The sequence below is a fragment of the Vicia villosa genome, linkage group LG6 (genome assembly GCF_029867415.1).
Source record: "Vicia villosa cultivar HV-30 ecotype Madison, WI linkage group LG6, Vvil1.0, whole genome shotgun sequence".
Lineage (NCBI taxonomy): Eukaryota > Viridiplantae > Streptophyta > Magnoliopsida > Fabales > Fabaceae > Vicia > Vicia villosa.
This window is the reverse complement of record NC_081185.1, coordinates 11,782,070-11,797,652: the sequence shown is the minus strand read 5'-3', so window position 1 is coordinate 11,797,652 and position 15,583 is coordinate 11,782,070. Positions and strand designations below refer to the sequence as shown.

The following is a 15,583-nucleotide window of genomic DNA, read 5'->3' as shown; positions in this document are numbered from 1 at the left end:
GACTCTGAAAATCCTCTCGATTTCCTTGAGCCATTTCTGAGCACCTTCAGGGTCATGCGTGCCTTTGAACAATGGAGGATTATTCCTCTGAAAATTCCCCAGTTGCCTATCAGCACCAATCCCTGCTCCTACAGTCCCTCCTCCAAGCACACCAGCAATCATGCCCAGAGCCTCAGTGATAGCATCATCGTTTCTTCCTCTTCCAGCCATTGTTCTGCTTAACACAAACAATCCAGTCAGAACAAAAGTATCGACAAATAACTCGTATTAGTCGCATACACAGAAAGACTGACACTGACACTAAGACTCTGGTCACAACGACCAACTATGCTCTGATACCACTATTGTAACAACCCTCTAATAACCCGCGGCATTTAAACAATTATTAATCAGAGTAAACATACAAGAGGTGTCACAATTCATAAAATAAATAAAGAATACACACGTTTGGCACCTGTCAAGCATTCACTGAAAACATCTGGAATTATAACTCATTAAACAAAGTCATGTTTACACAGCGGAATTTAATTATTAAGTCAACATTCATCATTTAATGTATAAGACTTCAAATAACAAAACAAAATAGAGTTATAATCCAAAACTCCAAAACAACGCGTTCCCAGTGTTACATCTACCAGAGCATGACACCGACACAATAACTAAAAGCCGACTTATGAGCTAATCCTCACCAAGTCGCGCCGCTATCCTCAATCTGAAAATGGCAACAAGTAAGGGTGAGTCTCATCACAGTTAACCAATGTTATTGCATCATAAATAACAACATATTATAATTATATCATTCACCCAATTGTTTCATATTCAGACAAGTCATCATCACACATCCGCAAATAAACAGAAAAGTCCTCACATAACATATATAATCATGTTATAGAACAAATCATGCACATGTATGAAACTGACACTATGCATGTGGTACCAACATCATCAATGGGAAAACCCACCGACCGATCTATCATCATCCAGATACGGCCCTGCCAGCACAGATTCCACACAATGGGAATCTTGCCCTTCACTGAATCCTCTCATCCTTAGGATACAACCCACAACAATGATTATGAATGCATGCAAACATATACACAACATACTATCTTCATCATCATACTATGAGTAGCATCATCTTATACTCATTCATCAAATTTCATCATCATTTAACAAGTATGTTCAATACATATATATTTGCATCATTCCATAAATCAAACAACAATATTTCATACAGAATCATCAGTTTAAAGTCACACGTCGTCAGACTTTCAAATATCGCAAAACAGCAGAATCTGCAGGTCACGCTGGCCATACGCGTACCATACGCGTACCAACAGGGCCAGAATTTCTCAAAAACACACACCATACGCGTATCATACGCGTACGGCAGAAGCACAATTTCAGACAAAACATACACACCATACGCGTATCATACGCGTACGGACAGAACCACATTTCCACACAAAATAACATCATACGTGTATCATACACGTATCGCTCGTATCATACACGTATGGCACGTATCATACACGTATCATACACGTATGGCTCATATCATACACGTATGGCACGTATCATACACGTATCATACACGTATCATACGCGTATCAACAGCGTCTTCCCAAAATCTGCAACTTACCCATTCGTCTTCCTCGCGAATTCATCTATACAGCCTGCGATTTGGGTCTCAAAACCAGAAATTTCACATTCTAAACACCATGTAATTCACTCAACATCAATAGTATATGATTCTACAATCGATTTTACTCATCACAACCTAAATCTACTCAGTTATTAGGGATTAACAGTCACAATTTTCAATCCAATTGATGAACACAAACAGAAAAATTCAGAATATAGAATCCATTGATCCAAATAATACTCCTAATCAACATCATTATCCATAACACGATAATAGAGATTAAATGGAGAGTCCCCCCTTACCTTAGACAAGAGTTCTTGATCCTTGGTCTCTCCCTCTACACTTCTCCTTCACGTTCTTCGTGTTCTCAACCCTCTGTTCTTGCACGTTCCTTCTTTCTTCCCCAATTCCAATTGTTTTATGAAAATAATATTAAAATTAGTAAAAGGATTACAAAGTCACCCCCCTTTCTTTTACTATTTCCTCACATGGCCCAAATGCCATAAACCATTATTTTCTATTATTTCCACAAAATCTTTATAATTCTAATTATTAATTCAATATTCCAATTAAATTAATATTAAAATTATACGGGTGTTACAATTGTGGGTGATGATGTGTGTAGGGTTGTGCTAGATTTCTTTGCTCATGGGAGATTGCATCATGGTTTCAACACTGCAGTCATTGCTCTCATCCCTAAGCACAGTTTGGCAAAGGCTACTAAGGACTATCGGCCAATATCCTGTTGTACCACCATTTACAAAATAATCTCTAAAGTTTTAACTGGGAGATTAGGGTTTGTCATGCCAACTATTATCTCTAAGAACCAGGCTGCCTTTGTAAAAGGTCAACACTTGCAGGATCATGTTTTATTGGCATATGAATTAATCAGAGGGTATGAGAGGAAGAATTCCACCCCCAAATGTATGATGCAGATTGACTTACAAAAGGCATACGATATGGTTGATTGAAAATCCCTAGAAAGCATCTTGTTGGAGTTAGGCTTCCCTGCTAGATTTACTAAGTGGATCATGTTGACTGTGTCTATAGTGACCTACAGGTTTCACATAAATGGTGTGTACTCTCAAAGTATGTCTGCTAAGAGGGGGATCAGACAAGGTAATCCCATTTCACCCCTCCTTTTTATGATTATGATGGAGTACCTCACAAGACTGCTTCTCCAACTTGACAATCTGCCCAGCTTCAAGTATCATTCTAAGTGTGAGAGGATGAAGATCACTAGCCTGACCTTTGCAGATGATTTGCTGCTATTTGCGAGAGGAGATCTGAATTTTGTTGACCTGCTTTTGGCTAAGGTTTCTGTTTTCACTAATTCCACAGGTCTGCACTTGAACCCTAATAAGTGTTTCATTTATTTTGGTGGAGTGGAGCATAGCATTAGGGATGCTATTAGAGAACACTCTGGTTTTATGGAAGGTGTGCTGCCTTTTAGGTATCTAGGTCTCCCTTTAACTAGTAAAAAATTGGCTGTCAAACACTACCTTGTGCCGATTGAGAAAATTGTCCAGAAAGTCACTCATTGGAGTTCTAAGCTTCTTACCTATGCGGGCAGAGTGATGTTGATTAAGAGTGTCCTGTTTGCAGTGGTTAATTTCTGGATGCAAGTTTTGCCTCTTCCTAAGGCAGACCTCCATCGAATTGACTCAATTTGCCGTAGTTTTTTATGGACAGGTGATAAGGTTGCGTCTAGAAAATCTCCCCTGGCCTGGAAGAAGGTGTGCAAGCCTAAAGCTTATGGAGGCATGAGTATGATTTGAAGAATGCTGATATTATGCAGGTTTGGAACTTGAATAGAAAGACTGATTCTCTCTGGATTAAGTGGATTCATGAATACTATTTGAAGAATGCTGATATTATGCAGGTTCCTATAAAAGAGAGCTACTCATGGTTGTCTAAGAAACTGCTCCATGCTAGGCAATTATATCAAGAACTGGATGCTTCTCATGCTGGTAGAGGTAATAAGATTCAATTGAAGAGCCTCTACATAAAGTTGCTTGCCACGGATGTGAAGCCTGTGTGGAAGCATCTGATGTTTGGGAATTTTGCTCGACCTAGATCTGTTTTCATATTTTGGTTAGCCTGTAATGGGAGATTGGCAACGAAAGAGAGGATGAAGAGGTTTGGTTTGATCCAGGATGATCGGTGTGTGTTCTGTTCGCAACAAGAAACCATTGGTCACCTTTTCTTCTGTTGCATTCGTTTTAGAAATATCTGGGAAAGAGTCCTGAATTGGATCAATATTACTCATTCTCCTATAGATTGGGATAGGGAACTCGTTTGGACTATTAGAAATTGCAAGGGCAGAAGTTGGAGAGCGACACTCTTGAAGAGTGCTATTACTGAAATTGTCTATGCTTTATGGAAAGTGAGGAATGAGATTGTGTTTGGTCTGAGAAATCACATAGGAGACATTGATAAAGAGATTATAGATATTCTAGTGTATAGACTTTGGAATGCTAAGAAATATAGGAAACACTTAGTTATGCTTATGTTATAGGTGTAGGCGCTTAGTTGTTTTGTTGACTGGTTTTGTTCTTTTGGCTGGATCGTGAGCGATCGCCGTGTATAGAGTGTTTTTTGAATTAATCAAATTCTATTGATTCAAAAAAAAATTAGATATTAAAATTCAAAAATTTAATTAATTTTGAAGCTATTTTAAATAGTTTTTTATAAAAATTATTTTTGAAATACAATTTTTTTAAAATAATATTACAATTTTGACTATATTTTAATTTTCAATAATGTCTGTTTATGTTATTAGATGTCAAAATTAACCTTTTAATTTAGATAAAAAAATGATATAAAAATCTTATAATATTTTCAAAAACTGTTTTATAGGGTGTGTTTGATTTGCTAATAAATATGGTACTAGACAGGACAACTTTCTTTGTACCTTGTTTGATGCGTAAATTAATTATGGTATTGGACAAAATAAATGACAAGGGACATGACAAAACTATGAATTCTTGTCTTCCACTAAATCATGGGACAACTTTTTATCCCAGGTACAAATTATAAAAAAACATCAAAATATCTTTTTTTTCACCCTCTTTCTCATTATTTAATATTTTAATTCATAAATATAATAATAATATTTTATAAATCAATAATGTTACAATAACATTATATTATTTTTACTCGGTTCATCGACATATCAAACAAAGTAGAGAAAAAAAGTTCTTATTTGTCATTTTTCTTTTCTTTCCATTATTTAAAATTTTGATTCATAAATATCAATATTTTATATAACAATAAAAAGTATTATAGTAAAAATTAAATTATTTTATCTGCTTCATAAATATATTAAAACAGAGTAAAAATATTTATCTCTTTATCCTTTTTTCCTCCTTTTTATTATTTAATATTTTGATTCATAAATATTAATATTTTATATATAATAAATAATATTATAGTAAAAATCATATTATTTTTTGCATAAACATATTAAGAAAAATTGAGAAAAAATTGTTCAGTGCATTAATCATCAAACACATTACAATACATAAAACTGTCTTGTACTGTTCTGTACTGTCTAGTATTGTTTTGTCCAGTACTTCTCATTTTGCAAATCAAACGCACCCATAAAATTCATTTAAAAATACAAAAAAAAAATCTATTTTTTAAAGCTAAAACAAATAGACTCTAAAGTATCTGTTTCCTTTTATTCGGCCATCTCTTTCTTTTCTAATATAAAAAAAAAACAAATTAAAGAAAGTTTAAAAGAGAAGAAAAATAATCAACAATCTTGCCTTTATTATTATATTTTTAATTAATATAATTTTAATTTATTGAAATATTCTATTAATTATTATTAATAAAAAATTGAAAAAATAATACTCCCTCTGTCTCATAATAAGTTTCTTTTTTCTCATTTTTATGTCTCAAATTATTTGTCCTTTTAGAATACTACCGTATTACTCCTTCCCTTTTTTAATATAAGTTGTTTTAGAAAATAAATTGTATTTAAATATAAGTCGTTTTACAATTCTAATGAATAATTAATGATATTTTTCTTATTATATTCTTAAATATTTATTAATTTCTTTCATTTTAATTATGTAAATTTATCTTCCACATGTCATTAATGAATGATAGTTTTGTAAAAACTTTTATAATTTTTCATTTTCATACCACAATTATTATTTTTCTTAATGCGTGAAAAGTCTAAAATGACTTATAATAAAAAAACAGAGGTATTCCCTCTGTCCCAAAATAAACGTCACATTTGTAAAAATTATTTGTCCCAAAATAAGTGTCATTTTTAGTTTCCAATGCAATTTTAACTTTTTTCTTTCAATTGTATCCTCTAATACTCATAATTTACGTTTCTCTCACATTGCATTAATGATAATTAAAATACACCAATAATCAATAGGGATAATCTGGTAAAATTTTCATTTTGTCTCTTTCATGTGTCATATTTTCTTAATCTGTGTGAAAGTGTTGACTATGACAATTATTTTGGGACGAAGTGAGTAATATTTATTATTATTTTTCAATAACTTAGCCTTATTTATTATATTTTAAATCATATAACTACTCTACTATCACCTCTTTTCTCCTCTCAACTTTTCTCTCTTTTCATTCTTCAATCGTAGGGATAGGTTTTGGCCATTTTTGACTAAAAATCACCCCTCAACACCGTTTTTCTTTCTCTTTTTATTTAAATAAGTGGTTATCCATATAAATTTGCTTCTTTTCTTTTGTGTGTTTTTAAGTTTTCATCGTCTTGTGTGGTGTTTGTTGGTTTTCCCGTTTTAGTACGGTGTTTGTTGATTTTTCGTCTTAGTACAGTGTTTGTTGGTTCAGATTGACACATTTCCTTCAAATCATTGCAGATCTGAGGAAGACTTGAGCGTCAATGTTACAGATCCAGAAGTATGAACATTTTGGTGACTTTTATTTTGTCATATTTGTAGGCACTTTCATGTTGCCGTGGTATGCTTTTAACATAGGTGCTGCAAGATTGTTTGCAGATTCACCTTTTTCAATTTTTAGCGATCTTGAGTTTGTAATTATCGATGTATTTTTCAATTTGAATGAATGAATATCTTTTTAGTTAAAAAAAACTACTCTATTATCTATTATAAATAAAAATATTTTAGTAAATAAATTTATTTTATCATTAAAATCAACACAATTAATTATTATTTTAAAAAATGTGTAAATTTCAAAATCGACACATATTGTGAATATTGTGAAATGGAGAATATTGTGAAATGGAGAGAGTATTAATTTTTCATTGAAGTCAAACAAATTAATTATTTATATATAATCCCTACTAAGCTACTTAATAGGAGAAGTGAATATGTTTTGTTTTTTAGTATAAACTGACCTTCCTGCATAAAAGATTTCATAAAATTCAAGAATTCTTGGCCACAATTGCAGTGAAGAATTTTTGTTGTTGTGATATTCATTGTAAGTTTTCCCTTTCACATGCTTCTTATTACAACTATCTGTCTACCATTCGCCCCATATGGAGTACTTAGGAAATTGAGGTAGTACTACTAACCAACAACCACCAACACCTGAACATTGATGTCCAAATAATTGTAGTTCCCTGAAAAGTCTACTTTTTCTGGTTATAAATCGAAAGTCTTCAATTATCACATCACATGACAAACCTCTTTTACTGTACATATTTTCATATATTAACGTCTTTCTTTTTCAACCATGGTATCCGGTTTACAGGACCGTTTAAGAACGGCTAATTTGATTTGGGGGTTCAGTTTTTACGTTGAGTGATTCAAATCTCTTCCCAATCGCAGTTGCGGAAATCGAAATGTGATCATTCTATCAAGCCTAACGACAATCACCACTAAATCAATTGACGATTGATTATATTAACTTTTTTTTCTTATATATTGTTCGTGACTTTTCCATTAAAAGAATAGTAGTGTTATTTATTAAGAAATAATTTTAAAATGAAATGCAATAATGTGCAGTGCACATGTCATTATTTTAGAATAATCTTTAATTTATTTACAGATTTAATCTCCTTTTTATTAGAAATTATTAGGTAGTTGTGATTAGAGTTGTCAAATGGGCCGATCCGGCCCAGCCTGCTTCGGCTCGGTGGATCAAAATGTTTTAATGGATTGGTTTGTTCCGTCCCGATTGCTTAATGGGCTATAAAAAATGAGTCTGAACCATTTTTTAAAAGTTTTGCAGCCCGATGGGCCAGCCCGGCCCGTATTTTAGTAATATAATTTTAATTTTATTAAAAGGGATGTAATGGATAAAAGTTACATAATATATATATATATATATATATATATATATATATATATATATATATATATATATATATATATATATATATATATATATATATATATATATATATATATATATATATATATATATATATATATATATATATATATATATATATATATATCACCAAAACATCCATGTAAAAGTACAAAGTAACTTAATATTATAACTAATATTTATCAAATTTTCTCTTCATCTCACAATCATTTCCTTGATCACATCATCTTGAAAATATATCTTCATCCTCTTTTACTTTTCTTTATCACTTGAAAACACATTTATGCAAGCATATCTTATCTCAACCTTTTTTCCCCAAAACTTACCAAAATCTTTTTTTAATGGGTCAGCTCGAAGCCCATTTGACCTGACCTGGCCCATGAAAAACAAAAGCCCGATAGACTGGGCCAAAAAGATAGGAACGTGTTTTTTAAGGATACACAAATCATTGATAGAAGATCCTTATTAGCATTTGTTAGTAAGGTAAACAAGTGAGCACCATTGGTCCTACACCGTGTTAGCTAGAGTTTTCGACACCATGGTATCAGCAAAGGGAAGAAAATATCTTTAAGATATTATGAGCTTTTCGACAAAATGACATGTTTGTTGGAAATTCCGTCGAAGCCACTTTCTATGAGAAAGAAGCCACTTTATATGAAATAAATGTTGGTTAGTATTATTTACATGGTTATATAAGTGTGATGAATTCCTATAACTGTTGATTGAATCATTGTATCTTATTATACTTTCTTCATAATGATTCGTATTCTCACCCTTCTGTTTTAATGTTGCCCTCGTTTGGCGACATGCAGGTTCTGGCGATTAGTAGTTCATACAAGATTTAGTCGGAGAGCTTCCGAGTTTGTTTGATGATTAAGTAGCGAGTCAATGCTCTGGTCATGTAACACTGGGTAGACTAGGCGTGTTGAACTCATGTTTCTATTTGGTTATGTATTATGTTATAACTTGTGAACCTGTTTATTTAGCTACTTGTTGTTTGAGAGGCTTTAAGCCAAATATTCTGATTATGGTTTATTTTATATTGAGAGTGTTATTGAGTTATGATCATGGTATGGGACATGAATCATTTAATGGAATACATGAGTATTTTAGTATTTTCCGTTGTGAAGCATATTCTGGATGAATTATGATTAAATGTTAGGTGTTATCTGAAATGACCAGGTGTGTTGTGTATTGTGGATAAATGTTGTCGGTTTTTAAAAGCTTTTATTTTTTTTTAAAACGTCGATGTGACGCCCTTTTGAATTATATGCATGCTTATTATCTGATTATATGCTTATTTATTTTGGGGTATAAAAGGGGTGTTACATTAGTGGTATCAGAGCATGGTCGACCAGTTGGTCAATAGTCATTAATGTCCTTTATCCCGTTGTATTAGATTTGTGTATCTGACACGATCGATACCGTTTTGTCTGGTTTGTTTGTTGGATGTCTTAGGACAATGGCTGCAGGAAGGAATGGTAACATTAATGTTGAGGCAATGATGAGGTGGACTGGTGCGATTAGACAAGCGCCATAAGAGAGTACCGGTTATGGAGGAAAGGATGAGTTCCGTGCTTTTGGAGATTTCCGAAGGTGCAATCCGCCGATCTTTGAAGGAGAGTATGGACCTGACAAAGCACAAGCATGGATGAGAGAAATTGAGAAGATCTTTCAAGTCGTGAGTTGCACTTATATACAAAAAGTACGGTTTGGTACTCACATGCTGACGAAAGGAGCTGACGATTGGTGGAGTAATACTGTGCGGAGATTTGAAAGAGAAGGTATTGAAGTTACTTGGACTATTTTCTATGATGCATTTTCGGAAATCTATTTTCCATAAGATGTGCATGGAAAGAAAGAAATGAGGTTTCTAAAGTTGAAGCGAGGAAGAGGACAATCCAGCGGGAAACCATATGATGACAAGAGAGAACAATCTGATTTTGGCAAGAAGCTAAGTGGGGGAGGAACTTCTACTCCACTTAAGGGTTTCGGACGTAGTATTAAAGGTCATCATGCCGTTGATTGTGATAGGACTCATGTGACATGTTTCAAGTGCAACAAGATTGGTCACAAAGCACACAAGTGTAGAATTGGTTCATGTGCGATTTGTTACAATTGTGGTGAGCGAGGTCACATTAGTACCAAATGTGATAAGCCAAAGAAAGAGTAAGCGAAAGGAAAAGCATTTGCGTTGCCTGGTGCTGAGACCACTGCTAAGGAGAGGTTAATCTGAGGTACGTATGTTATTATTGATGATGGTGCAACGTATTCTTTCGTTTCTTTGGATTGTGTTGTGAGATTGGATCTTGTTTTATCTGTTATGCATAGAAGTATGGTTATTGATACAACTGCTTTGGTTTTGTTTCTACTTCTTTTGCGTGTTTGAATTATCCGTTGAGCATCTTGGTAGAGATTTTGGGATTGATTTAGTTTGTTTTCTGCTAGACCAATTTGATGAGAATTTTGGTATGAACTGTTTGGAGTTGAAGCAAGTAATTGTAACTTTAAGAGAGATTTTGGGTATTGGTGTTTTAAGTGATTTCGAGTGCGAGATCTGAAAGAACATTATTATGGTTTAGTAACGATGGTTTATGTTTCATTATGATTGTCGACTGTCTATTGACAAATTGAGGACTTGATCACCCTTAATCTATTATTGATAGAAGACGCGATCGTATTGGACGAGATAAACTTGTCTTACTAACTTGGTAGCATGTAAAGCGACTAAGGAGAAGTTGAAGAGTCAATTTGAGGAGTTGTTGGAGAAGAGGTTCAATTGTCTGAGTGTATAGTCATAGAGTTGCACCTGTTTTGTCGAGTAAGAAGAAAATAAGGTTCTATGAGGTAATGTTTTTTTAGGGTGTTTTGATTCTAAGAGTGACGATGAACATGCTGAACATTAAGGATTGTGTCATCGATGTTGAAAGAGAAGAGGTTATATGCGAAGTTTTCTGATGTGAGCTTTGGTTAAAGGAAGAGAGTTTCTTTAGGTTTGTGATTTCGAGCTGAGGTGGGTTGATGCAGATATCGACAGGTGGTAGTTATACTTCAAGGAAACTTAAAGTTCATGAGAGGAATTATTCGATGTATGAATGGATGTTATCCGCCGTTGGGTTTGTTTTGAAACTTAAGAGGCATTATTGTTTGGATCGAGATTTGAGGTGTGTAGTGACTACAAGAATTGAATATGAGGAAAACAAGGCGAGTGGAATTTCGAAGGATTATGATTTTGGGTTGAATTACCATCCTGGAAAAGCGAATGTTGTAACCGATGCATTGAGTAGGAAATCATTTCATATGTCTATGTCAATGATTCGAGAATTAAAGATGTTGGAAAATTTAGAGACTTGAGTTTGGTTTGTGAGACGAAGTCTTCGTGTGTTAAGTTTGGTATGTGGAAGCTTACTTGTGGTATTCTTGACGAGGTTAAAGAGGGTCAAAATTGGATTTAGAATTAGTTGACAAGATGACATTGATGAAACAAGGAAAAAGGTAATAACTTTCGAATTAATAAGAATAGTGTCATGAGGAGTCATAATCAAGTTTGTATTCCTGATGTTTCAGATTTGAGAAAGAGAATTTTGGATGAAGGGCATCGTAATTGTTTGAGTATACGTCATGATGCTACTAAAATGTATCAAGATTTGAGGAAAATGTTTAGTGGTAAAGTATGAAGAGGGATATAGCGGAATTGTGTATTTGAGTTGGACTTGTCAGAAACCGTTTAGTTGGTGCAACAGTTTTCCTATTCGAGTGGAAGTGAGATAGTATCTCTATGGATTTTGTTTCGGGTTGCTGAGAACATCGAGTAATTGTGAAGTGATTTGGGTCATTGTGGATAGGTTGACGAGATGCGCTTATTTTATTCCAGTGAGGATGGATTATCGGATGGAGAGACTTGATAAGTTTGACATCGAGAGAACGGTGTGTTTGCATGGTATTCCATTCGAGTATTGGAGTGGAATCCTTGGAAGCTTGTATAGTTGAAGATGTGGAACGTTTTGTATTGGTATGAATCGGGAGAGAGTAAGTGTGGTTTCGGTGTCGAAATGGTTGTGTCGATTGAATTTTCGCGGACGAAAATATTCTAAGTGGGGGAGAGTTGTAACATCCCGATTTTTATTAATATTTTTATTAATTTTGTTAGTAATTATATTATTTGGTGTTTTTAATAATTATTTGCTTAATTTAGTCATTTGTAATGTTTATTGAAATTTTTGCGTTTTGGGACGATTTAGTCGATATTAGTTCGGGATAGCGGATTGATATTTAATCGAAAACTTTAATATTTTTAGTATTAGAAATATTAATGAGTTAATGTTTAGCGTTTTGGGAATTTTCCGAGTAAATTAAGATTTGACCGGAAATATGAGACATTGAGTAATAAGGGGTATATTTTATTAGGCTCATTTGTGTGTTAATTATTTATTTAATTGTTATGTGATATAATAATTAATTTAATTAATTAATTTTGTGTATAATTATGTTTATTGGGTTTAATGGGTTAATTAAGTTATTAGAGAGATATAACTAATTGGGCTTAAGTAGTAGAAATAAAATATGAAATTGATTGTGGGTTGAGCCCATTAAAAATAGAGATAGTAAGGAAAATAGGGTTTTTGAGGTTATAACTCATTTGGGGAAAAAGAAGAAAAAGGAGACTAGAGGAGAAAGAAGAGAAGAGAAAAGGATTTGGGGAGAAACTAGAAGATTGAAGGAGATTGATTCAAGGTAAGGGGGAGAATCCTTATTATCATGGGTTAGTATGATTGAGTCAATGGTTAGTCATATGATTTAAAGATTTTGTTCTTCAATTTTTAGATTTTGGTTATTATGTATTGTTAATTTGTGGGGATTCTATTATACTTCATTTTAACTTTCCTCGTTTGATGTTCTGTAGTTTCTGCATATAGAAGTTCACATGACAGAGATTTAGTGCTATCAGAATTTGTCTTAAGGGTCAATTTATTTTAATTATTATTTTATGCAAATCTTTAGTATTTTGCAATCGTTCTGTTTTAAACGTCATGGTTTTCGAACTACTATCATATCTCGTGGAGGTTTACTTTGACACATTGGATATTTAATTCATGGAATTAGCTATAAGCAAGGTAGCACCTTATTTCATGTCTAAGAGACAAAGATAATATGGATCAGTCTAGTTGTCAACACCACTTAATTATGCTTACATATTATACTAATCATGATTGTGTCATAAATTGGAAACTACCTTTTGTTAAATTAAAATTGATTTGTCTCCATATCATATTTCCAAACTGAAACGTTAGACATAAAAGTTACAACATTGGCAAGTTGAGAAATTATAATTGTCACTAGAATATGTATACACCTTAGGAGCCTTCCATGAACAATGAGATGTTCTAGTGTAATGCAAAAATCGCCCCTGTAGCACCATGTGACTTCCATGACTATACTTTTATTTGATTTCATTTTATTCTTTGCTAAATTGGTATTATGTTAACTATCATGCTCATATGTGATTCAATAATTATTTGTGGCTGGAATTGAGTTATTTTCTGCTATTAATAGTTAAATTTTTATTTGTTTGAGTAACTCTGACATGTTTAGAGATGTTTAGAGTTGTTAAAGTTGATTTCAAATTGCTTTAAAGTTAAACTCGATGAGTTGTATAATTAAAATTGAAGGTATTTGACTCTTTAGAGTTATTTTATTATTACTTGAGTCAGACCGTTAGGCAATTAAATTCATAAGAGTTATTCTTATATGTTTAGAGTTGTGAGTTTATGATGTCGGTGTTTGTATTCTCGTTGAAAACTTTACAAATTCATAACTTTCAAACCGTGAATCTGTTTTGAGTACCGTTTGAAGCGTTAGAAAGCCAGTGTTACATTCTTTTCAATAAAAATAGTTTTGTTGGCAGTAGGTGATATTAATTGATGATTAATAGTTGTATTCATTGCATTGAGTCGATTTGATTGAATTATGTTCGGACTTGGATCTATTATTCGGTTTATTGATAAATTGCGGTATTTTGTGAAATGGGCCGAATTTGTATTTTGGCTTGAATATTTATGTTGAGAATAATATATTTCTATGCCGATGATGTTGTTTTAATAATGTGTATATTCATATATATGTGGTAAATGTGAATTGACATGAGATAGTATGGATACTAGTGTTAATTGGATTTTGTGAATCGTAATTGATTAATTGGCCTTTTTATATGTGAATGATATGTATGTGTTGTGAATGTTGTGTACAATTGATGGATAATTCATCGAGTTGAATTATCGTGATATGCGGAATGTTAAGATGGTAGAGATGATCTTAATTGCATAATTGGTTGGTAATTGTACATTCATTCATGACATAGTCAGCTTTATTGTGGAAGCGGTGAAACTGTGGGTTCACATGGTATTAGACGGTGATCCTTGAATGGAAATAGACGTAGATTACGTTGATCCTTAATTGGAAACATGCGTAGTGGCTTTGATCTTGTCCGGATCAGAAGCGACTTGGATTCTAGAGTGAATTCGGAAAGCGGTAAACTATATGTTTACATATGGTGGCTTCGATCTTGTCCGGATTTGAAGCGTGGCTAGATTCTATATGAATCGGAAGCGGTGGAACTTTGGGTCCACATTGGGTACCACACGCATTGAGTCACATGTTTTGCATTGAGTCACATTGAGGTTATGTGGTGTTTGAATATATGCATTTATGTGATTGTTATGTGTACATGAGATGTGATAATTGAATTTGGTGATGTTTGAACACATGACTTGGTAAAATATATGCTTATGTGATAATTATAGTTATGTGTATTATTTGGGAATATAGTATTGGAATTTAATATTATACTCCTTGAGTTTTGATGTATGCTTGTAACATATGAAATAAATGTTGGTTAGTATTATTTACATGGTTATATAAGTGTGATGAATTCCTATAACTGTTGATTGAATCATTGTATCTTATTATACTTTCTTCATAATGATTCGTATTCTCACCCTTCTGTTTTAATGTTGCTCTCGTTTGGCGACATGCAGGTTCTGGCGATTAGTATTTCGTACAAGATTTAGTCGGAGAGCTTCTGAGTTTGTTTGATGATTAAGTAGCGAGTCAATGCTATGGTCATGTAACACTGGGTAGACTAGGCGTGTTGAACTCATGTTTCTATTTGGTTATGTATTATGTTACAACTTGTGAACCTGTTTATTTAGCTACTTGTTGTTTGAGAGGCTTTAAGCCAAATATTCTGATTATGGTTTATTTTATATTGAGAGTGTTATTGAGTTATGATCATGGTATGGGACATGAATCATTTAATGGAATACATGAGTATTTTAGTATTTTCCGTTGTAAAGCATATTCTGGATGAATTATGATTAAATGTTAGGTGTTATCTGAAATGACCAGGTGTGTTGTGTATTGTGGATAAATGCTGTCGGTTTTTAAAAGCTTTTATTTTTTTTTAAAACGTCGATGTGACGCCCTTTTGAATTATATGCATGCTTATTATCTGATTATATGCTTATTTATTTTGGGGTATAAAAGTGGTGTTACAGTCGCCATTGATGAAGAGGTGAAAAACTTATCCAACCTCAGATTCACCATTAAGACGAAATACCCCACTTGGCTGGCCAACGTAGTCTTGGT

The 15,583-nt window shown here is 33.1% G+C and overlaps 1 protein-coding gene across 1 annotated transcript; it reads left to right on the top strand.

Annotated features, from left to right (window-relative positions):
* Positions 1-2,799: 2,799 nt before the first annotated feature.
* On the top strand, positions 2,800-4,163 carry LOC131613201 (uncharacterized). The gene is made up of 2 exons (XM_058884890.1): positions 2,800-3,381; positions 3,444-4,163. The coding sequence occupies exons 1-2, from the start codon at positions 2,800-2,802 to the stop codon at positions 4,161-4,163; spliced, it is 1,302 nt and encodes a 433-aa protein (XP_058740873.1).
* Positions 4,164-15,583: the final 11,420 nt, after the last annotated feature.